General features: G+C 37.6%; 2 protein-coding genes across 2 annotated transcripts; one reads left to right on the forward strand and one right to left on the reverse strand.

Moving 5' to 3' along the window:
* Nucleotides 1-774: 774 nt before the first annotated feature.
* LOC137393670 (primary cilium assembly protein FAM149B1-like) lies at nt 775-19,070 on the forward strand. Its single transcript, XM_068080310.1, has 12 exons — nt 775-1,091; nt 2,082-2,325; nt 3,016-3,164; nt 4,203-4,328; nt 5,170-5,295; nt 7,996-8,412; nt 10,184-10,343; nt 11,138-11,293; nt 13,077-13,205; nt 13,651-13,750; nt 14,809-14,892; nt 18,366-19,070. Exons 1-12 carry the CDS (start codon nt 892-894, stop codon nt 18,422-18,424), a joined length of 1,950 nt encoding a protein of 649 aa, XP_067936411.1. The 5' UTR covers nt 775-891; the 3' UTR covers nt 18,425-19,070.
* Nucleotides 19,071-19,591: 521 nt separating this feature from the next.
* Nucleotides 19,592-25,012, reverse strand: LOC137393716 (protein FAM167A-like). Its single transcript, XM_068080388.1, has 2 exons — nt 24,285-25,012; nt 19,592-20,447 (listed from the first exon to the last, which is right to left on the reverse strand). Exons 1-2 carry the CDS (start codon nt 24,864-24,866, stop codon nt 20,196-20,198), a joined length of 834 nt encoding a protein of 277 aa, XP_067936489.1. The 5' UTR covers nt 24,867-25,012; the 3' UTR covers nt 19,592-20,195.

The raw sequence follows: 25,012 nt of genomic DNA on the forward strand, positions 1-25,012 counted from the left end.
TACACTTGACACAAACTGTTTGTTGAAAAAATTTATTTAATTTGTATGATCTGTCAACATTATAATACATAGTATATCATGATATAATATTAATATGGTGTTAATATATATGTATAAGATTGTTAAGAAACATTTATTCACCTGCAGGTCTTGTATTAGGCCACTACTTTCAGTTTCATCACCTGCCACTGTCAATCATGCCTTGTATCACAATAATACCATCACAAGCTGGGCATTAACTCTCACTGCTGGATGCTAGCTTAAATATCGTACTTAAAAGGCTTGCAGGTAGAAGAATTAATGTAAAATATTTTTTATCTAGTTTTTTAGTACATTTTTGCAGTCCGGGTTGTCTTAGTTGCGCTGCTCCTTCGGTTTATTTGATCGTAGACGATGCCAGAGTTACATAATATTATATGAACACAAGGTTTACTGAGGAAGACATTCTGAAGAGGCTTGGAGCCAGGTGGTATCGGCTTAATGAATACGGTTCAATAATGTATTCTTTTTATGTTTACTGCCTCTTGACCGAACTGCAAGCAGTGCAACAATGCAATGCCACTATCACTACTGCCTGTGCAAACAATATGGCTAATAATTCAAGTGCTATAAATACAGTGCACAATTGTCATGCGTGTTTGTGTAGTGAGAAGGCTTACAATAATCTTCTGTGCACTTGGAGCTGCTGTCGCTGCCTTTGTTGGGCAGGCTGTGTGGGGTCGCGAGACAAGATTTTGGACATGATGAGCAAGTTATTTGCCCGGCAACAATGACATTGCGGTCTTCACACGCGTCTCTTCTCCGATCGGATATTGTGAAAAACTTCTTTGACAAGGAAATATCGTACTATCGACTATCTGAACAACTGTTGAGAATGTCATATAGTGTGTGATGGCTGTTGTCATGCAGACGGTAGCTTTGGCTTCCACTTCTAGTATAATCGGTTACGCTAGCCTTACGAATTACATTGGAGCGCCGCAGGTATCGGTTACCCCCAGAACTGCTAAAGGAACCTCGGATAAAGTAAAACATCGACACTCTTCCAGGAAAAGTCTCTTAGACGTGTCACAGAAGAAACTTCACTGCCGAAGGTTTAAAATTTATAACATTAAAGTTTAAAACTTGGATTTTCAGTGTGAGAGTTTTACTAAACACTCTCGATACGATTGATGAGACAGCAGAGAATACTCTGGCTATGGGAATATTCTCTATCGTTTGGCTTTTTCTATTAGAAAACATGGATATTATTTCGCTGAATCAAGTACAGAAAGTGGTTGAATGGGGTTTAGGTGGTTGAATGGGGTTTAGGTGGTTGAATGGGGTTTAGGTGGTTGAGTGGGGTTTAGGTGGTTGAATGGGGTTTAGGTGGTTGAATGGGGTTTAGGTGGTTGAATGGGGTTTAGGTGGTTAAATGGGGTTTAGGCGGTTGAATGGGGTTTAGGTGGTTGAATGGGGTTTAGGTGGTTGAATGGGGTTTAGGTGGTTGAATGGGGTTTAGGTGGTTGAATGGGGTTTAGGTGGTTGAATGGGGTTTAGGTGGTTGAATGGGGTTAAGAAGATGGTTGAGCACCAACATTCAATTGCTTAGACAACAATGTTGCTCTTTGACTTCTCATCATTTCATAACTTAATTTCGTTCTTTGCTTTTTTCTGATTTCATTTTGGACAATCCTGAGAATCCTGAAAATCCTGAGAATCTGAAAGCAATAGTTAAACATTTTGACTTTGATTATTCTCATCTGCATATGATGGCAGCAGGTCATTTTGACTGTGTTGGGATGTTGCCAGTTCTTGTCTGACTGCATAGAATTCCTGCTATATTCAATCATAGATTTAAGATGCTCAGAGGCAAAGAGTATTGTGTGCTTAGCTGATTTCATATGAAATCAATGAAGACGTGTAGCCCATCTACTGTGATATTGCAGCTCAATTCAGATGATAGTACGGCTATGTAATGATACGATTGAAGTTTGCGGTCTCTTTTTAGTAAACAAACAGAAAAGTCTAAAAAGATGGAAATGATTTATTAACTTATTTACGTATTGCATTAAGTGTAAGCTCCAATTCTATTCTACTTGCAGGCGCGGTGTATCTCGAGGTGTGCTCGAAGCGTATACCGGTACATTGGGCCCTTCCGACAGTGGTCTGTTTGGTCCAAGATTTATAGAAAGTGTTAACAATGCCATCAGTCTGTATGGTCAGGAGAGTGGTTGTTCGTCACCCACCACGGCGCAGTGCCTAAGTGCCAGCAACAACCAATGGCCTGTTAACCTAACAGGAAACACAACAGATAGGAGCAGCAGCTATTCCACTGTAACCTACGATGTATGAACACTTTTACATTCACAATGAATTCCTCTATAGATTTTATTTTAAATTAATTTCTCATCTACTACATACATGTATCTACTACATACATGTATCTACTACATACATGTATCTACTACATACATGTATCTACTACATACATGTATCTACTACATACATGTATCTACTACATACATGTATCTACTACATACATGTATCTACTACATACATGTATCTACTACATACATGTATCTACTGCATAAATACAGGATTCTCATACAAGCTTATTATCATGTGATAATTAGTCTAATATTATGAAATTAATAAAATCTTCAAAATGAACAGCAAAACTCTTACACGAAGAGAAATGTACATACATGTATGTATAAATGTATATGTATACATACATACATACATACATACATACATACATACATACATACATACATACATACATACATACATACATACATACATACATACATACATACATACATATACATTTATATATACATAAATGTACATACTTGTATGTATATACATACATGTATGTACATACATGTATGTATATTTCTCTTCCTGTAAGAGTTTTGCTGTTCATTTTGAAGATTTTATTAATTTCATAATATTAGACTAATTATCACATAATAATAAGCTTGTCTGAGATTCCTTGTATTGCCTTATCTGATTGGTTGATTGCTTCTACAGGATTTTGACAGAGAAGCATCTGCCAACGTGCAAAAGCTCTTTGATGACCTCGACTCTATGCTTTTCGAGAACCAGAATCTTAGCAATGGATCCCATCTACCAGTTCACAATGAGTGTCGGGACTGGAGCCAGTCTTTTCCCCATCTCAGGTATGGCCATGATTACTTCTTGTCCGCCATTAGCAAATGATTACTAGTCAACTAACTACCATCACTGATTCATAGCTCCATGAATGCTCCAGGATTTTTCTGGCTCTTGAAAACCTCGCAGCAAGTTGGTATGTTGATAAGCAGTTGGCTCCTTCAATAAGCCAACTCTCGTATGTTGAAGGTAATCTCGAGTGGGCACACAGTGCTCTTAGCACAAGTTTAATGTCGCCTCTGATAGCTCGTATCTATTAAACTTGTTTCATAACGTTATTCTCTCTTATCTGCGCCGAGTCAACACGACTGATTTGCTGAGCACCAAAGCCTACTTAAGTAGCTACAGTCGGGGTTTGTAGGTACCCGTGACAAACATTGTTAAACACTTCTGACACCAATGCTAAGATGTGCACACCCATATATCATTATTAACTTAATGTTTGTTGTGAATATACATGTTTAGTAGAAATATTGGTAAAAATATAGCTGTCATCAGCTTGAATTATTAATATTGTTGTAATGAATGATAATCATTATTATTTCCATTCATTTAACTAAATAAAACAAAGTACTTGGTAGGATTACCATGAGTAGTCCGCAAAAACAACCGATGAACCTGATAGTAAGAACTAATGTTGGCAGGTTAGAGCAAGACCAACCTTTGTTAGGGTCTACTAGTTGAGAGTAAAGAAGTATAATTTGTTAGCCCAGATCTGTTCTTACTATCAGGTTGGCCAATCAGCTGCCCATCTCAGACTGAATTCCTCTTAGTCTCCTGTTTCTTTGCAAATGACTTATGGATAGGATTTGTTTGGGGTGACATGCAGAAATGCTCTTAAAATTAAATAAACGTATAGTAAAACGTAGTGTATATATCGATGAATATCCGTGTATTCAAATTGATTGTTTTTATGTAACGGTAAATACAATGTCTTTTGGGATGTCTCAGTTTATCAACACCATTTGTGCTAATGCGTTTACATAGAAATGCTTCTCTTGTTAGCTGTCATTAGACAAGTATAGCGTGTGTTCATGCTGCTGCAGGGTGTTGGGACATCAGGTAATACCTCCGACTGAACACGGTTATAACATGATAGAGAAATTAGGCAACTCCTCAACTCCTCATAGGACAGAGGAAACATCTAATTATACCGACTCACTCAACTCAGGGTGAGTAATTCACTGATCTAATGTTACTTTCTTTCTATCCGTGTTCTTTACTCATGGCTTGTGTTTTGCATCGATGTAAGGCCTGTTCTTTTTAAACTGCCACCGGCATCAGCACCTCTGATAAAATATTGCTTTTTTGGTATGTTTGTAGAATGCTTGCATGATTTGTGTTTAACTAGCAACAGTTGAGCAGATCGCTTGAATTTAAACAGAAATATTAGGAATACTATATACTCTGGTCATAATACTGAATAGTGCTGTCTTAGTACCGAGTATTGCTGACATAGTGCTGAGTACTATGGCAGCACTATTGTGGTGCAACTAATCGCTGTATCCAACTCTGTACAACTAATCACTGTATCCACCTCTGTACAACTAGTCTCTGTATTTGCCACTGTACAACTGATCTATATACCCACCTTAGTACAACTAGTCTCTGTATTCACCTCTAAATAACTAATCTCTGTATCCACCCCTGTACGACTAGTCTCTGTATCCACCGCTGTATAACTAGTCTTTGTATCCACCCCTGTATAACGAGTCTCTGTATCCACTTCTGCGCAACTAGTCTCTGTATCCACCTCTGTATCCTCTTCTGTACAGTTAATCTCTGTATTCACCCCTGTACGGCTAGTCTCTAGATCTGCCACTGTACAACTGATCTATATATCCACCCCTGTACAATTAGTCTCTGTATCTACACTTGTACAACTAGGCTCTAAATCCATCCCTGTACAACTAGTCTCCGTATCCACCCCTGTACAACTAGGCTCTGTATCCACCCCTGTACAGCTAGTCTCTAGATCTGCTAGCTTCTAATTGATCTCTCATCTTATTTTAGTCTACATATAGAAGGAAGTCATGTGATACCTCACAGCTGCTCCGCATCTGCGAATGCAGAATTTACTGAAGAGGTTTTTGAACTCGATGGATATTATGAAGATATTATAGCCCAAGATTCCGATTCGTAAGTTGGGCGTACTTAAGCCTTCCCTCATTTGATACAATCCTAGCAACCTTCTACAAGTATTCTAAATGCTAAAGGTTTAACAACATTAGTGCTGGTAACCACATCCTAGGCTTCAAAATATATACGTGTATCTACAGTAGGTATGGTGGCCCTAACAAGAGAGGACTGCTAACGATCGCGGATTCGCTAGTAGTAGGGGTAGATATGATTTTGTTAGCTAATAAACTGTTGGTATAAAATGAAAACTGTTTCTTGGCATAACTCATGCTAATTACACTGACGCTAGTAAGATCAGCTGTTAAGCAAATGGACATATCTACTTGCTCACGATCTCTTTACTCTCATGCATTCTATCATGTAATCTGTGAGAGTTGTTTGCACCTGCCCCAGAGTCTTTGTTGGTTGGATTAACAGGCCTTAGGACTTCTCTGCTAAATATCATGTATGTGGGATAAGGAGAGCTGCATCAACCTTTACTCGCAACATCCGAACATGTCAGCTGAACATTTCACACGCTAACAGAAGAAAGTAGCTGTCGTCTTTGCTTGTTGTAAATTCTGAGCTTTTGTTACCGTAAGTTGTACGGAATGAAATTTATTTTGATTTTAATAAATTCTAAATTTTCTTGCTTAATCTAGAGATGAATGAAAGGCTTATTTCATTAATATAAATTAATTTAAATTAATATAAATTACTATAAATTTTCATAGAACATTTTTCTGGTAGCCTTTCTGCTGTGCTGAAAACACTGGCATAGTGTATGCAAATCGCTGCCGTGCATAAATCAGCGAGTTTGTTGAAGCTTATACTATGACGAGAGTCAGCAGAGTTGAATCTGATCAACAATCTACTAGCAGTCACAACTAATGCTGTAACTGAAAGCTGTGGGAGAATTGAAAAGCCTAACAGCTGTCCAGTTTATGACTTGTCACTTATTAGTCTCTCTCTCTTTCTATCAGTAAACTGGAGATTGACCTGTCATGAGTTGTCTGTTACCTTTCACTCTCTCTATGAGTAAACCAAAGATTGACTTGTCATGAGTAGTCACCTTTTACCCTCTCTCTGTCTCTATGAGTAAACCAAAGATTGGCATGTCATGAAGCTGGCAGTCTATGAATTATAAGACAACCTTCCCCTCTCCCTTGTAACTTTGAGTTACCGAATGCCATGAACTGCATGCCTTTCTTGTAATTTGAGAAGGTGAGATAGCAGATATCTTTTGAAATCAGTTGTCATTGTTATACCTTTTATTCGTGAGAGTAAGAGTGTGAAAGTGTTGACACTCTTCTACAGCTTTGATTCGTATAATTGACTTAGGGTGCTTTTCATTTCCCTGCTCATCAGTGTATATGATTGGTGTAAGAGTGAGGTGCCTAGATTTCAGTAGCTTACCCTTTACAACTTTAGGAAATTGCCAATATTTTTTGCTTTGCTCGAGGTACACAAAGGTGTAAGATAACTGAGTTGGGACCCATTAAACTTGAGAGTGTAACGATAAGATAATTCCTAACGATACATCATTACCATCCATAGCCTGAGATCTTTATGAATATTTAAATGCTTTTTGGTTATGAGAGCTGAACGCTAATTTAAGAACAAATTTATTTGGTGTAAGCTAAATGTTTTATTGCATTTGAGTAGTTACCGTGTTGGTTACATAAATGTCGCATCCATAGGAACCATAGGATAGTATCCATAGGAACCATAGGATAGTATCCATAGGAACAAATAAATTTTTATTACGTATTCCATTTATGACAGATATTTTTTCAATATTTTGTCACATATACCCCTCGTAGCAAATCAGAACGGGCCCATAGATGTGACAGCCTGAACATCATACATGTACTTAGTTGGGTCAGTAAAATAGTTTTTAGGAATCCTCATCAAAAGTTTTGTGTTTTCTGTTGATACCGACAGCTTTCTGTCGAACAACTTGATCGTGAAGTGACTCGAAGCTCCACGTCAATGCCTGGCAACCCAACTTTCTGTTGCTATAGTTGTGTGACTGTCGGATTAAATTGAATGCTTGGAGTCAATATTGACAGAGCAGGCTTATCAATTCCTTTGATGTCTCCGCCTCGGCGACCCTAGAGCCTCTTGTTTCAAGGGAAGCGCACCTATTTCAGCAATCAAATGATGCGGTTTTACTTGGCTTACTTTTATGACAACAAATATGATTATATTTAATCCTTGCAAGAAAAATGGTTAACTGTATTCTATTGCCTTTTCATTCCATTGCTTGCTAGTGATATCCTTTAATGCTGAGATAATTTAAAAATGATCTCTTTTCACTTTCATGCCACGCTTTCTTGTTGTTAATGCTTTGCTAGGTAAAACAAACAATCAACCCATGTCCACGCATCTGAAGCCACAACAATCATATGCAGTGCATGATATTTGTATGTCACCAGCGAATGTGGCTTGGTGAAAAGTCAATGTTATGTAACTTGTGTGCAAAGGTTGGACGGGAAAAGATGTTTCATCACATTCAGATGCGATAACCTTTCTAAACCTAACAGTAAATTTTTTGTGTGGTATGTGGAATCTTCTTGGACTGTTGCATGCCTCCCATCATGCACTTTTGCCCTTTGTTTTGGAGATTCTTGTGATTTGAAAGCAATGAAAACAAACTCATCTTTTGGGCATCTGTTGGCAGTCCTGTTAGATATTATATTTGCAATTTGATCATTACAGCCTTGAGGACTTGACGGACTCTAAGGCTACGTCAACATCAAACAGGCGGAGGCGTAGTAGATACCCCCCAGTGACCCCAAAAGCTTGTGTCAAAGACGATGCTATTAACTCATCACTTGACCACGTCTGGAACACAGTGACAGACGCAATGCGAATATTGCTGCAGATGTACTCTGAACATTTTATTATAACCCTCCCGATGGCGATAGAGGAGGAGCCGGGCCATGATAATACTCGTCTTAAATTGCCTCAGATTCCTACGAGGCTGGAAGCGCATGCGACGTCTAACTTATATCCACAAGTCTTTGGAAACCACCAATCTCGCTCCAGCACGGCCCAAGCTCATAGCAGCAACAGTGATAATCTCAACAAGCTCCTCCAAATTCGACCGATGAATTTTAGAGAAAAAACATTATTGTGAGTTTAAGAGGTCAAGGTGATAAAAAGAGGTTTTAATCTGGGCATCTTGTGGCTAGCTGGTAATGTCTTAGACCGTAGATATATATAATAGACGAGTTTATGTTTTATTGTCTGCAACACGTAGAAGGTTTGTTGTGCTAAGGTAAGTAGTATCTTTGGAAGGGTTTTACGTTTATAGTTGGTTGTGATTGGATGTGATGTGTATGCTTTCTTAACCAATCACCTTGTTAGTTTCGACTAGCACTATGAATCAGTAGACAGTCCTTGTTACAGTCGTGAGTTGGTGTAAAATGGTTAGTTGTTTACAAAGCTAGTTGAAATGTTTTTCTTCACTAATTATAGTGGAGAGAAACAATTCAAAACAGTTTGAAACAAAGAATAATGGTTATTCGTCTATGCAAGCCATGTAAAACCTACTGCTCTATGTGCATACCTACTATGTACTATTAGTACAGCGGAGCCTCGGTTCTCGAACGCTTCAGTTCTCAACCAATTCGGTTTTTGACCAAAAAAATTTAGCTTTGTTCGTCTCGGATCTCGAACATAAATTCGGTTCTTGCCTAAACCGGAGCATGCGCATTGGAATTAAACGTTCAGAACAGCTCCGGAAACAGCATGGAAACATTCGCTAACAAAGGGAGAAGCAAGTTACGCTTCATAAATCCTTTACAAAAGGAAAGGAATCATCTGGGACGACGTCCCTCTACCGAAGAGATTTGCTAGAGAGACAACTCCTCCAGTCGAGTTACTCTAAATTGTTTTGAAGGAGGATTCTCCTTGAAAGATGCGAAGGAAATGCGTCACTGCTGTTTATACTTACTTTTTCACACGATTTTTGATGTAACTGATCTGTTGTATTTTTCACTATTTCGTTATCAATTTCTGCAATTTTTGGTATTGTATATTAACGTAGAATGTTTTCGATGTTTTAAGAGCAAAACATACAAAATTTTTACTTTTTGTTTTCTGTTTTCATCATCATAAATAAAAAAATTTTTTATTAAAAATAAACAAGATCTATATCTACCCGTTTTTATTTATAGTATGTAATATACAGTACAGAAGTTGTTATCTCGGCTTGGAACGGATTAAAATTTACATACATTAATTCAAATGGGAATAATTGTTTCAGATCTCGAACAACACAGTTTTCGAACAACCTTCTGGAACGGATTATGTTCGAGAACCGTGGTTCCACTGTACATATTACCTTAGGCCTATGCCTTATTTAATTTGGTTTATTTAGAAAAGAATTGTGGCACTCACTTGTTTATGAGAACTGATTTTATTATTATTTTGTGAGGTAGATAAAAGAATATTCAAATTTCACATGGTTGTGAGGCCTAGCAAGGAGCACCATGTGTCACATGGTCGTGAGGCCTACCGATGAGTATTCATGTGTCACATGGTTGCGAGGCCTATCAATGAGTATTCATGTGTCACATGGTTGTGAGGCCTATCAAGGAGCGCCATGTGTCACATGGTTGTGAGGCCTACCAATGAGTATCCATGTTTCACACGGTTGTGAGAAATATCTTTTATAATGTAGTAGAGTTCTTGCTTTGCTAGCCAAGGCTATATATATAGCGAGTCAAATTACAAAAGTTTATTATTCGTAAACAGTTGTGACTTGGTAAGGGGGTCGTTCGATCGGATCAGGTTACCATGGTGATGAATCCTTAGCTTAAGCCAAGTTATGAAGCCACTAGATATTATTCAAAATACTCAGAGTCTGTAACATAGTGAATGGTATGACGTTTTATAACAGCAGAGAGGAAGGTGTGGACACTCCCACGACCCACCGACCTGCCATCAAGGACAGCAAGGGTCGGCTAGGTCCCCCTCGCAACTCTTCTGGTCGAAAAGCTCCAAGAAAGCATCTCATGCCCATCAGTGACAGAGGTCGAACTCCAAATGGGGAGGAGGAGGTACGCTTCTCCCGTACCTCTCTTGATTACTCTCTTTTTACTCTAGACCTCAATGTTTTTCAGTTATACTTATGCGCTGTATTTTTGCCAATAAGGTCAGCGGTATGCCGTCAAAACCTCAACGGTTTATCGCTATACTTCATCTGAGAGGGAAAACTTACTTGAGAGACAAGAAGACAACTCTTCGACTGGAGCATCATGGATTGTGCACTGTTGCAGGGTTGTCTTCACTTTGTTGGTGTGTTGTTCACCTGTGTTGGTTGATAATCACTACATCTAAGGTGAAGCCGGTGGCCACATTCGTTACAATAGATCACACATTTTGCATTGTCAAGCTGTCAAAATTTGTTTTGCCATAGGACAATACTCAGACTCATATCAGATAATATTTACCAGATATTTCATTGGCTAATATTCAACCACTACTGAACAAGAGATTTCATTGGCTAATATTCGACCACTACTTAACAAGAGATTTCATTGGCTAATATTCGACCACTACTTAACAGGAGATTTCATTGTACTGGGCAGCTTCGTGACTAGGATGTTATATTTAGTAAACTAAAATATCAAATGAAGCGCTGGACCAAATGGTATACTGAAGCTTGTGTGGAACTTTGCATAGAACCTCGCGTACCGTCTGTTTATTGTTACCCATATTTCCTGTAATCTCTATTTACTGTCCATCTACTGCTCCTGCTTCTTATAATGTCTGCTCTCGTCATATTGTAGTTGTCTGCCCATTATTATGGTTCATAGCTACACTCATAGAAATAACCTACTATCAAATTTAGGTCTCTGGCATCAGAGGAACAGGAATTACTGTTGGTAAGAGGCTTAGCTCACCGCCGAGCTTCGGAATAAGGACCTTGCCTCCGATCAACCAACCAGATCTACCCCTTCCTCAATTAGGTCATACCGACACTACACCTCCCCAGACTACTAGAATGGTAACTTTTCATTTGCGCTGCTATAACTACCTGCTTTAAAAAATGAAAAAGGTTAAAAGTTGAATTGTTATACTTGTTAACTGGTAGGCGGAATCTGACTACTAGTTGATCAACATCGATTCTATTTATCAATCCGGAACTATCGATAACTTCATAGCAGCTCATAGCAGTTGTCTCCTTATGACAGTCCGATAAAACATTGTCTTGTTTGAGGCAATTTCATACTAATCTATTTGCTTTTACTGTGTCAACACCATCAGTATGGCACAGATAGTAGACATTCCTAAAGGAATAAAAAGATAGCACAACTCTTATCATTGGTAAAAGTTTATAATTGAATAACAAAAATAGTTATTGATTGTTTGGACAATTATGATGTCTATGGCAAGTTAGCTGTGTAAAATGCTTACCATCATGTAACATGGGGTCATAACTTTTCTGTCTTTTGCTAATCCTTCAAGGCTATCTTAATGTCATATGCTTTACTCAGCTACTTGCATTCCAATCTTTCATTTTTTATTTCGTTCAACAATGATTTGTTTGAATTCTGTAAGAATTTTTGAAAAATTTACACGTGATTGGAAAAAATAGATATGTGTTATTTCAAAAGTTAAATCAAAAATACCTTCGCTGACAGCGTTTTACAATTACATCCATTTATAACAATATATTTTTATTTTTTTAGCGATAATTCTGATGTTTGAACAATAAAAGCCAATTTTGGAGCTGAAAACACTCGTGATGTAGACTCCAATTATGACATAGGGAGGTTGTTTTGTCAGTAAAACAGAAGTGTGATATACGATGTGTGATATACGATGTGTGATATACGGTGTGTGATATACGATGTGTGATATACGATGTGTGATATACGATGTGTGATATACGATGTGGGATATACGATGTCAATGCCAACGATTAGCCAATCATGAGCGCGAGTCAAAAGCACTTCTTTTGGTCACTGTTCTAATAAAGTTTCTCCATTTTGTCGCTACGCTATGTGGTTTTAGTTACCCAACATGGCAGATAATTGTTGCAGGTTTCACAAATACTGAAAATGTTTGTGTCGTTTTTACGTCTGGCATTGACTTTCGAGCGGTGGTTATAGAGCTACACCGTTAGCTCTATAATCACCGCTTGGCTCGTGCCCCTCATATTACGGAATGCATTAATTAAAAATTCTTCCTTTACCCAAACAGAAAGTTAAAAAAGGTTATTCATAACAATTAGATATTCTCAGAAGGAATCTGTTTAAAACCTACCAATGCATGCTCTGTTTTCCTAAATGAGAATTTTGACCAGACAATCGTTAGATTGTTTGGTCAAAATTCCAAAACAAGTTCCAAAACAATTTAATATCTAATTAATTATGTAATGCAGTTTTAATATAATTATACAGCATTGCAGCTGTTTCTATTCGATATTATTTAATAACCTTTCCGTTGATTTTTCACGACTTGAATATGTTGATAAAACTTTGTATTTTGTCATGATTACATAGAATATTATTCCAGCACCAATCTATAATTTTATCTGCTACTGTTAATACAATAATATTTTGTGTTGTCAGTTAACCTTTAACCCTTTTACATTTTTCTGACAAGACGACATTTTGTGCTCCAGTTTATGATAAAGTCATCAAGTACATGAGCTTACTGAGTAGCAGTCTCTGACAACTGTGAAGCTGCAATTTGCGGAGTTCTAACTGTTTACATGATGGTCACTTTGTTTGGTTCCCATGCTATCTCAATATTATTATTAATATTATTGTTTGTTCATTCAGCCGGCAAGTAAAAAGGGCAACAGAGCAAGCAGTGCAATTGCAGAGAAAGACTCCCGTCCCAACATGAAGGAAAAGGCGGCCTTTTCAGCAGAGACAAGACCTAGCACTACACACACTACATACCCCACAGTAAGTGCCTTTGGTCAATTATAATATGTGTATTATAACTTGTATCTTTTTGCTTTTATGAATTAGAGCTCCGCAATATAGCGGTTTAGTTGTTTGGTGACAACTTTGAAGGTAAGTAATTTGAAGATTGCCACCAATCAAAGAGATGTCATCAATTGCCACCAATCAAAAAGATGTCATCAATTGTATAAATGATATAATCGTGTAATGGTGATTTATGGAGCTTCGCGAATCGTCGACAAATAGACTATTTGCGATATATGGTGATTCGATATCGTAAATTAGCATTATCGAATAATTTGGTGATTTTTGGAAATCGCGAAGCTCTTTTGTGAATAACTTGTTACACAAATTAGAGAAGCTAAGGCAATTTTTTTGGACAATGTGACAGCTGCCCTTAATTCATTTGGCTGAAAAGTACAAAACCAACCATTTTTATATTTAGGCTGACCCTAGCAGCGTACTGATGCAGCAGCATGTCTCCACTCCTGTAGAAAGGCAGTATGTTAGAGCAAGGAATGGTGATGTTAAACTCGGTGTCATGGGTAAGTCTAATCACATGGGTAAGTCTAATCACATGGGTAAGTCTAATCGCATGGGTAAGTCTAGTCGCATGGGTAAGTCTAATCGCATGGGTAAGTCTAATCGCATGGGTAAGTCTAATCGCATGGGTATGTCTAATCGCATGGGTAAGTCTAATCGCATGGGTAAGTCTAATCGCATGGGTAAGTCTAATCTCATGGGTAAGTCTAATCTCATGGGTAAGTCTAATCGCATGGGTAAGTCTAATCGCATGGGTAAGTCTAATCGCATGGGTAAGTCTAATCGCATGGGTAAGTCTAATCGCATGGGTAAGTCTAATCGCATGGGTAAGTCTAATCGCATGGGTAAGTCTAATCGCATGGGTAAGTCTAATCGCATGGGTAAGTCTAATCGCATGGGTAAGTCTAATCGCATGGGTAAGTCTAATCGCATGGGTAAGTCTAATCGCATGGGTAAGTCTAATCGCATGGGTATGTCTAATCGCATGGGTAAGTCTAATCGCATGGGTAAGTCTAATCGCATGGGTAAGTCTAATCGCATGGGTAAGTCTAATCGCATGGGTAAGTCTAATCGCATGGGTAAGTCTAATTGCATGGGAAAGTCTAATCGCATGGGTAAGTCTAATTACAGATGAATGATATCAGTTATTCATGACAGAATAAACTAAACTCTGCAATAAATTCATCACACTCTAACCGATATGTCAAAGGTTCGTTGGCCATGGCTATTGTTTGAGTATAGAAACACACCAGGTCAATGAACAAGCACTTTGTCAATCACACATCGCCTCATTTAAACCTACTGAAGTTTTAAAAAGTTGAAAATTTTTCTTTTTTTGTTAGTCTTTCATATTGTTATTGTTTAAACCTTGACCTTTCATAAACCTTGACCTTTCATATCATGCTTCTTGATCACGTTTTATTCTACTAGTAAGTTCTCTGATTTGATGAATACATGTATAACCTACGGTACAAATCATGCTTGTTTGCCAGCCTTCTGTATAAGTGTAGATTTAGGTTAGAGGTGTCTTTAAACAATTCTTTTTTCTATTTGGCTGCAGGAAGCAGTCTAGGTGGACCACATACAGTTGTTGATGAGGAAGGGGAGGGCCGATATGACCCAGTAGCTCACCATAGCCAATGGGGTGAGTTTTTACCTTTCAAGCTCATAAACGCTGCGTGTCATTGACTGTTTTACAGGACATTGTAGATACATGAATCCCCCAGATTACACATGAAACCCAAACAATCTTTGGTGCTTTTATAGTTAGTCGTAGCACAGCCCTTGTTCTTTCTATTATAGAGGAGATACTGATGGAGTAGTTACGTAGGTGCTAGTCATTGTCTCCCCTTGCCTTCGTCTCAACGTAATATAACAACTAGCCTTCAGGCAAGCCTTGTGATCATCAGCTGTCAACTAGTGTTCTAACAGAGTTGACCCAGTTTAGTCGGAGTTGTCTCCTTTGTTCGCTGTTATCCTTCTTAAAGGTTGACTTGCATCAAAATTCACATTACAGTTATTTGGTATCAAAAAGTTCACCATGTTTTACTCTGCTGTGCTGTAGGTCCAAAATATGTGGAAATGTGATTGCAAGTTCTTAAAAGCTCAAAAACGAACAGTTCACCGCAGCCATCACGAAAACGCCGTAGATCGGAATCTCTTTCTAAAACGGCTTGAATGGGGCATAGATGAACACGATGGCTTCTGTTTACACTTTCATGCAACCTCACTCGTCGAAATATTTTCACAAATATACTTCACGCATTCAACAAAACCATGTCTATTGTCATTATACGTCTATTTCATCATCATCGTAATGCTGTCACTTTGAGGACTGATATCTCAAAACCTATCGTAAAAATTCGTTTAATTTTTTAACTTTAGCTCGAAGGAGTGCATATCATCCTCTGATAAACATGACGAGCTTGTTGGTCGCCTGTGATAGTCGAAAAATTTTGCAGACGTTATTCACGCTGTTTGGCAGGAAGTATGAGTCACATGATCAGATTACGACTAGACGATTAGACCAAGCCGAAACAAAACTGTAAAGTAGCAAGCATCTATATTTGATACGGGGTCTTCAGTAAAACCCGATGTGTTTGTCATAATATTGAGCCTTTTATTGGCCTTTCAATTCACGTGAGAACATCACGTGTCAAAACAATAACCAAAATGTTTGAGAACGTCATCAAAATAAAGAGATTCCAAACTACGGCGTTTTCGTGATGGCTGCGATTAACTGTTCGTTTTTTAGCTTTAAGAGCTTGTAATCGCATTTCCACATATTTTGCCCCTACAACACAACAGAGTAAGACATGGTGAATCCTTTGATACCAAATAACTGTAATGTGAATTTTGTTGCAAGTAAACCTTTAAAGGTTGACTTGCAACAAAATTCACATTACAGTTATTTGGTATCAAAAGGTACACCATGTCTTACTCTGCTGTGGTGTAGGTGCAAAATATGTGGAAATGTGATTACAAGCTCTTAAAAACTAAAAAAGAACAGCTAAAAAACGGCCATTGGTTGGAATCCCTTTATTTTTGACGTGGTTATTGTTTTGACCCATGATGTTATCACGTGAAATGAAAGGCCAATAGAAGGCTCAATATAAAACGTCTCATAGCACTAGTTTATGACAAACACTTCGGGTTTTACCGAAAAGCCCGTATGAAATATATATGCTCGCTACTTCACAGTTTTGTTTCGGCTTGGTCTAATCATCTAGTCGTAATCTGAGCTTGTGATCCATACTTACTGCCAAACAGCGCGAATAATTTTTGCAGCATTTTTTGACTATCATAGGTTACCAACAGGCTTGTCATGTTTATCAGAGGATGATAAGCACTTCTTCAAGCTAAGGTTAAAAAATTTAACGAATTTTTACGGTAGGTTTTGAGATATCAGTGCTCAAAATGACAGCATTACAATGATGATGAAACAGATGCGTAAGGACAATAGACATGGTTTTATTGAATGCGTGTAGTTTATTTGTGAAAATATTTCAATGAATGAGGTTGCATAAAAGTGTAAACAGAAGCACATGGTGTTCAACTACGTCACATTTGTGCCGTTTTGAGAGAGATTCCAACCGTTGGCCGTTTTCGTGATGGCTGCGATTAACTGTTCATTTTTGAGTTTGTAATCACATTTCCACATATTTTGAACTTACAGCACAGCGGAATAAGACATGGTGAACCTATTAATACCAAATAATTGTAATGTAAATTTTATTGCAAGTCAACCTTTAAGCTCCAGGCTGGCCCCTCAAGTTGTTCATGAATGTTAAGTTCTGTTCTTGGAATTTTTCAATGCAATGTTATTCATGAAGCATGCATACTACCAGATGGTTTGTCATTGTCAGCAACTTCTCTTGGTGATTTACATTGAAACTCATAGCTAACAAAGACACAATGTTATATCGTCAATATAATTTTATTGTAAGTTTCTGTGATATTTTTTCTAACTTCACATGTTATTACAAATTAACATGATTTCACTAAGATGCTACAAAAATTAAAGTGCTTTATGAATGTTACTGGACGGTAGCAGCGCAGCAATGTATTAAATCTTTTCTAATTAGTATTTGAATCATTCGCCTATGGTATGAGTTACTTTGCAAACAAGATTTTTTAACTATTCAACAGTTTTTTATTTTTACTGAATGACAGTAGGTTTTAATAAAACTAGTACCCCGACAGTACCGCGCACCGTGAGAGATCATCATATGTGATAAGTAAGTGCACATTTATTCTTAGATGTGTAAAGGTGGCTGAGTGGTGCAGTGGTAGTGCGCCTGCCAATTTAGCAGAATGTCCGAGTTCGATTCCCAAGTGAGGCAAGAATCTTTTTTCTAAACACTTTTAGTGTGGCTGCAGGCGGACGGATGGACACAGCTCGTATCATAGTAAAGGGTACAAATTTTCTGATCATTCACCGACCATGTAGTACAGTTCGAGCTTTGGTGGCATCTTAGACTTTCGTATTGAATGTTGGTTTTTGGCTATGACAGCTAAAAATATTTATGGTAACTGAAGTAAACCCTTGCATGTAAACGGCAAAAAATAATTCACCTCAGTCCAATAACCTGTTGCCATTCGTCATAGACAAGATACTGTAAAGGGAGCACAACTTCAATGCGCTTTGTGTGTTATGTTACCATGGGTGGCCATGTTAACTCTCTGCGCACAGAATGATAATTGTTGAGCATTTATAATATGAACAGGTGCTCGACCTATTCGGCTACATTTCCGTCAGTCAATGCTGAGGAGTGCGATGGGTCAGCGAGCGGCGCTGGCCATGAACACGAGAGAGACAGTGTAACTATGCATACATGTGCCACACTTGTTTCTCATCACTCACTCTCTTCATTGTCTTCTCTTTCTAGACTATTTGTTCTACTAGCTCTTAATAATTTCCTCATAACTTTTACACGACTGCCAGGGTGTCACTTACTCGCTTTTAACTAACATTTCAGCTTAAAGCTATAAAACCGTTTCCAGTCTCCTTGGCCTGTTTCTTAATTTAGAAATTTTGCATTTACTGGTATATATTGCTATTTGGGTTGAACCTTTTTATTCCAACAAAGCACTAATGAATTTTGTATCCTTCTGTAGGTCAGCCTCACACTCCTGTCACAGGGATTCGACGTAAAGGACCAGCCATTGTGCGGTGAAATTTTTAAGATGTTCTGCCTAGACATTCCTGTGGCCTCTGATTCTCAATCAGCACATTTCAACAAGGTTAAAGGTCAATTCACAAGCGATTGAGCAGAATGTCAACTATATAATGTGATTTGAAAGCCATACGATTGGACAATCTTGAAAGTTAATCCAATGGATTAAGGCGAACAATTTTTAAATCAGTTACTGAGTAAAATGGTCACTATACAAAATGGCTACTAGCATTAACCAGCCATGAAACACAATAACTTTGGTAATAATTTTTACTAGCTTTTTGCTTGCCTTCCTCATTCCTACATATAAACAGTTGTGAGGGTCGTCCTACTGTATTTTAGAATAAATATAGCGATATCTTTCATATCGAAAGAGGTAACAGTTGACTGACTGTTTTTAACTCACGAGCTTTGCTTCAAACACTCTCCATACTCAGGTGAACTTTTTAATACTGAATGTACCCCATGTGGGCCACATTATGATATTACTAATTTTATGTATATATTTGCATAGACATTGCTCATATAACATCTATGTGTGCCTTTTTGATTATTATTGGCTGTCTAAGTCTATGTCAAGTACAGGAATGTATCATTGATTATAACACAACTGTTCTTACCGCTATTCAAGTTGTTAATACAGAAAACAGATTGCTATATATCTGCGCTGTTGTTATGAGAAGCAAGGGCACACGACTCTCATTCACGGGATCAGTGATTTGAATACACGTTACATTCATGGTTTATACGCTTCACAATTTGACAAAGAAATGTTCTGGAACATTTCAACAAAACAACATAATTTTTGTAGTGTAAATGAGGAACGCAAAGTGTAGAAGTCAAGTGTCAGTCATCGAATGACAGCAAAAGTACATGAAGTTTTGGCCTTGAAAGTAAACAAGAAATGCTAGTTTGAAGCTATCTGTTATTGTAGCAGACAACTCCTTAAATAGCTCGCATAAACATTTGAAAGCCATTTAGCAGCAAAAATTGACATGTTTTTTAGATAACAACTTTATAAGCAGTTCAGTTTTAGAACACAAGCTATTGAGTAAACACAAGCCATTTTATAAAGAATATAGATAGCTCTTGCACTTTTCAAAAAATCCCAAATCATATTTGGTAAAAAATAAAAAACAGACTTCAAAATACTGATCGTTAGTTGAATGTATCTAGCTATGGTATGAGATTATAAACTAGTATAAAATACATGTTAGATAATGTTTAAAGCGGTTATTGTCTCCCTTACCTTCATGTGTACTTTTGGCCTTTCATGCTGCCAGGTTATGAACAAACTTTTTGGTAATGAGTATTATAACAAGGATCATCTGCTGACCCCATTTTGATGATTATTTTATACCATTATATTCTAACATTCTATTTGTAAAGGACAAACTCTAAAAATAGATTGTGCTTACGTTATATAATATTTGATAAATTACATAAACTGTTGTGTCGTTGCTCACTTAAATAAAACTTTAGACATAGAAAAATAATAAAAGAAAATTGCTTTGTTACTGAATCTGAACAATATAATATGTAATAGTAATATAAATATAACTATTATATATTATTATATTATAATAATAGTAATATAAACAATAGTTATTGATCTTTTATCATTGACTGTTCTAAAAAGTACTGATTGGCTGGTCTAAGGACTGAGAGAACAGCGTTGCTACTCTACGATGGTCCCATCTTTGTGATTTGAAACATGGAAGTTGACTTTCAACCCGGAAGGGATGCGCAAGGAGGCAGCTTTCATGGAAGCCTAGAAAACTGAAAACCTTCTTTCAGTCAAGTTCATCTTGGTGATGCCTAAAGTTAGTAGGGGGCTTTTGTCCAATGTCCGAGGTTCATCACACACATTCTCAAATTCAACATTCTCAGCAATGGTGCACTGCGCATCATCTACCATATCATTATACTCTTGCTGCGACTGTTGTAGCCTCAGGCCATGAATACAGTCTCGAATATTTATAAACTGTCTGGCTAGCGATTCATCCTGCTCTTGTAACTCCATCTAGAAAGAAAAGAAATATCAGGAGCTCAGACTATGAAAGTTGAGAAATATTATTGGTTTTTTGCTCTTACAATTGTCATATGTCATCCTCTTCGCATTGCCAGTGAAATGGAGTCAGGCACATATTCTTATTGTCAGCTCATGTCACTGTACACGAGGCATAAAAACAGAGAGACACCACTATGGCTTCGTATGGAACATAAAGCTAATATCTGTTCTTGCGCAAAAGTTTGGCTTCAATTCATCCCAACTTCTTCATGTTGCAGACAGTTTTTGATCCCCCCCCATTGCATTGCTTTTCTCTTCTTATCAGTAGGCGTTACAACTAATTAATTTTACAAGATGAACGAGCAGATTCTTAAACAAACACGGTGCATCTTCGTCACAAAATCTAAAATGTGTCCCTCGTGTCACGGAATCAAAATTCAAGCCTGACGGTTTGGAACAGGGAAGAGCACCGGCATTTGTTGCGTTTTTGGTGTGCCTAATGAATTGGTACCTGAAGTGCTTCCAGATGTTCAATATTTTGTGTACTTTATGCAATATCAAGTGGTATGTTTGTGAACTAAATTAAGTACTGCAGTAACCACTTATACTTCTCGAGGTAACTATAGAGGTAACTATAGAGCAAACACATCGCATCGTATGTAAGAAAAAACTGGTTGATTTAGCCAAGTGCTGGCAGGTCAGCTGACAAAAACACCTACAGCTGTGTGGTGGGAAGCGTTGCAGTATACTCACACCTGCAGTTGCTGTTGTCAACTTTGTAAAACATAGTTGCGAAACAATACCCTTGTACAAGGGACCAACTGCCAAGATTAGCACAAGGGCACTTGGCACCTGCATGCTTAAAGCTTATGGAACAGAATGAATATTCTTTGTCTTTAATCAATACGTATCAGTATTCGGGATTTGTGTGATCATTCCAGTGAATGTTCATTCTTGTTAAATAAACGTATTGTTTATATTTGCTTACACTCCTACTCGCTTTGAACGTAGAGTTATGTAAACTACTCTCTGAAGCTCCCTCCATAACAGTTCTGAAGGAAAGTAAAATCAAGCGTTGCAGTTTTGAAGGAAATTGTGAAAGTTGACACGCGATCTGTTAGAGGCGATTTGTTCACTTTCACCATTGGACAGTAGAACTCATCTTAAAACACCCAATGGTATTAACCTGTTAATCCTTAATACTTGTTAGATAAATAAAATATGCATGACAAAAATTATCAGCTACAACACGAACAAGTGGGAAAAGTGGAATCGCTTGAAAACAATCCTCAACTAGAAGATGGCGGTCGGTGTGACAGGTGATGTGCTATTTTCACATGGAATTGTAGTCATAAGTGATTTAAAACTATAAAATCGCGTAGAGCATCGCTTTCAAAATTGCCAAGTGGAAAACTGGTTTGTCCACTTGGCGATTTCCAAAAACGGAAACCGATTTTTTCTCATGAATCACTCAATTCAGTGGGTTGAATTTTCTCTGATGATCACTTTGAATCACAAACTTCTGCACAGATTAGCCTATGTAGAGCTACAATCTGATTGGATAAATCAATTTCCTAGTCGTGGTGTCATTAAAACCTACTTAGCTATACACTTTTTAACAAAACAAGTAACCTTGGAGGCAAATGATTCACGTTCTCATCACTGCCGTGCCAGTGGGTATCTGAGAAGAGCCTTTATACAGCTCAAGTCTTCTTAAGGCTTCTCAAAATAGACTGACTTTGTACCTTGGCGGCTATTCTAGTATAATTGTTTTACATAATATAATATATGTATAATATATCCCTATATCATATAGTATAGCATGATACAATAATTATGATAAAATATAATATGATCCTATGTAATATTAAAATATAATATTATGTAATTTATTTTGATAATGATAATATAATAAAATATAATGTTTTGCGGTAACATATTATAATATACTACAATGTAATATAATATAGTGTAACAAAATATATTATATAATATTGATACGATATAATTTACACATAAATAAGAATTATATTAATGAAAGGGCTGAAGATATAAATAGATGAACTGCAGAACACATCTGCCAACAGGTGATCAGCTTTAGGGAGCTTGTGCAAACATACCACTATATTTAATATCGCTCCATTTAATGCTATGATGAAGAGAGTTCTCATGCCTGTAGTCAGCTGATGACATGCTTGTCTACTTGAGCAGCTTCCTTTGATGCTGCGCCGCTAAATATTCCCTACTTAACCGAGAGAAGACAACCCTCATTGATGCGAAAGAGATGACTATAAAAACTTGTATTACTACATGAAAAAATAACTTAGATAAAAGTATCAACAATAATTTTTTTGGCAAGTGAATAAACTTTTGCATTCGGCACAATTGACCACTATTGGTCAGTGTTGGTCATCAGTGGTCACTACTCTTGCACACAATAGCCGTAAGTCAATGTACATCACCTTCCGTATGTTGCACCATTGCATGAATTGACCACTATAATATGTACAGTGACCTTCACCTTTAGAGTAGCAATGAAACACTGAAGCAGTCCGCAGAGGTGCGTGCTTTTCCACTTGGCAAAGCACTCACTTGAACAATGCAGTTATACTTTAATCATAAAAGCATTGGAATTCATATTGTAGTAGCCCTCTTATAGTCGGGCGAGTGTTGAATCTCCTGTTAAATCACCACTTAGGAAACCTTATTCTACTTTTATGAAGTTAACATTAAGTTAGACTATGACCTAAATTGGTGCCATAAAAGATTAATTTAATTCAACAAATTGCTAGGGTAGTACTTTTGGTGAGTGATTGGCAATTGCTTGATGCCAGTTTGATAACAGAATATTTATGGCCAGCTGGTTGTACTTCCCCTTGTCCTTCAAATGGCTAAAATGATTTGATACAAAGAGCAGCTATTCTGCTTTGAGAAGGAACAGCTACGCTGTCCCTGACAAACAGAGCAGAAGTTCACACCAAACATGGCAGAGCCATGAAATATTTCAGTACGTACCAATAAATCTAAAAACATACCAATATTAAGAACAGATAATTTAACCACACACTTCCTGTTCTAGCCATTAGACGAGGTGAAATACGCCATAATTGATTTGTTGATTTCACCGCATCGTCTGTTGACAGACAGGGAGAGCCGAGTATACAAAAACATCTAAGACCCCTCCATCAGCTGCACCAATAATATTTACCACAAAATTGAAGTGAAATTCTCAAATTGTTACAAACCTTAAAAGAAGTAGACACAGGCTGAGTGCAGTGAAATCAACAGTAACAGTAAAATTAACTTTGAGGATGACGTAGGTAAAGTCCTTCATACCCGAATGGTTCTGAATACTAGTATTGAGGTCTTTAACGAGCAAAATAATGCTAATAAGCGGTGCATGTTGGATGTTAGGATAATATATTCAGGTTTCACTATACTGTATGTAGAAAATAGTTCATTAACTGTATTAGCCTAAGTTATGGGATGCATTTGCTCGAGTTTATGGGCTGGTTGCATTAGCTTGGGTTTTAAAAAGTTCAAGCCTAACAAAAGATTTTAAAGATGTAAGTTATAAAATAGGATATTATTTTTCTGTCACGTTTTTTGTAGATTTCATGGATTTTTTAAAAACAACATTACTAATAATTTTAGTTACGTGATGGACCAAATTTCACCACTTTCTGTTAACTCTGGTTTATCAGTAAGCATACTGTTCACATGTTATATGCATGCAATTTAACACTCAGCCTTAGCCTACATAATTCCTGGTTCAGCATTTTGAGTAACTACAGAATGATATCTGAGTTTGCAAATGAGAGCGTAATGTTATAGTTAATAACAACTCACAAGTTTAGTTCTGATGAGACGCAAGGCAGTTTCCATTCGCTCAGGCAGTCTTGGAGTCGGCCGCTCACCTTGTTTACATTCTGTAGTCAACTTCCTGTTACCAACACTATGTAGACCTGTGGCATGTGTAGCGGTGTCCAAACCTGCCTCTGCGCTGTCTCCTTGAGCAATTGGCTGACTCTTCAACAAACTGTTGCCCAATTTGCTTTTCCACATTGTATAACTCCCTCGGCGCGTCTGTAGATTAAGCCTTCGAGCCAACCCTTTAATTTTGTCAAGGTCATTCGCTGTAAGTTCCTCATGGTAGACATCAATAGGTAAATATAAGCTACTGTACGTTCCCTCCCTCGTATCAGGTCGGCTTAAGCTACTGTACGTTCCCTCTGCCGTATCGGGTTGGCTTAAGGAGACATCGAAAGTCTTGCTTGCAGTTTGGCTCCATATCTTTTTGTTAAAGTCTTGGCAGTTATTATTTAGCTTGTCATCTGCTGCATCTTGTTCAAGCTCGCTGACCGACCTATCGTAGTCATCTACAATAATATCGACCGAAGGGTATTCTCCCATTTCGCTGCCTCTTTCCATGGTTCCAGGTGAAGAAAGGAGTTGAAGAGTGTTTTCTCTCCCACAGTGCTGACGAGTCACTCCGATTGGCTGAAACTCCCTGCAGAGGCAGTCTGTAGCACAAATGTCAATAAACGCGTTCTTTCACCAATGACTAAGACTAGGAA

The sequence above is a fragment of the Watersipora subatra genome, chromosome 4, assembly GCF_963576615.1.
Source record: "Watersipora subatra chromosome 4, tzWatSuba1.1, whole genome shotgun sequence".
Taxonomy (NCBI): domain Eukaryota; kingdom Metazoa; phylum Bryozoa; class Gymnolaemata; order Cheilostomatida; family Watersiporidae; genus Watersipora; species Watersipora subatra.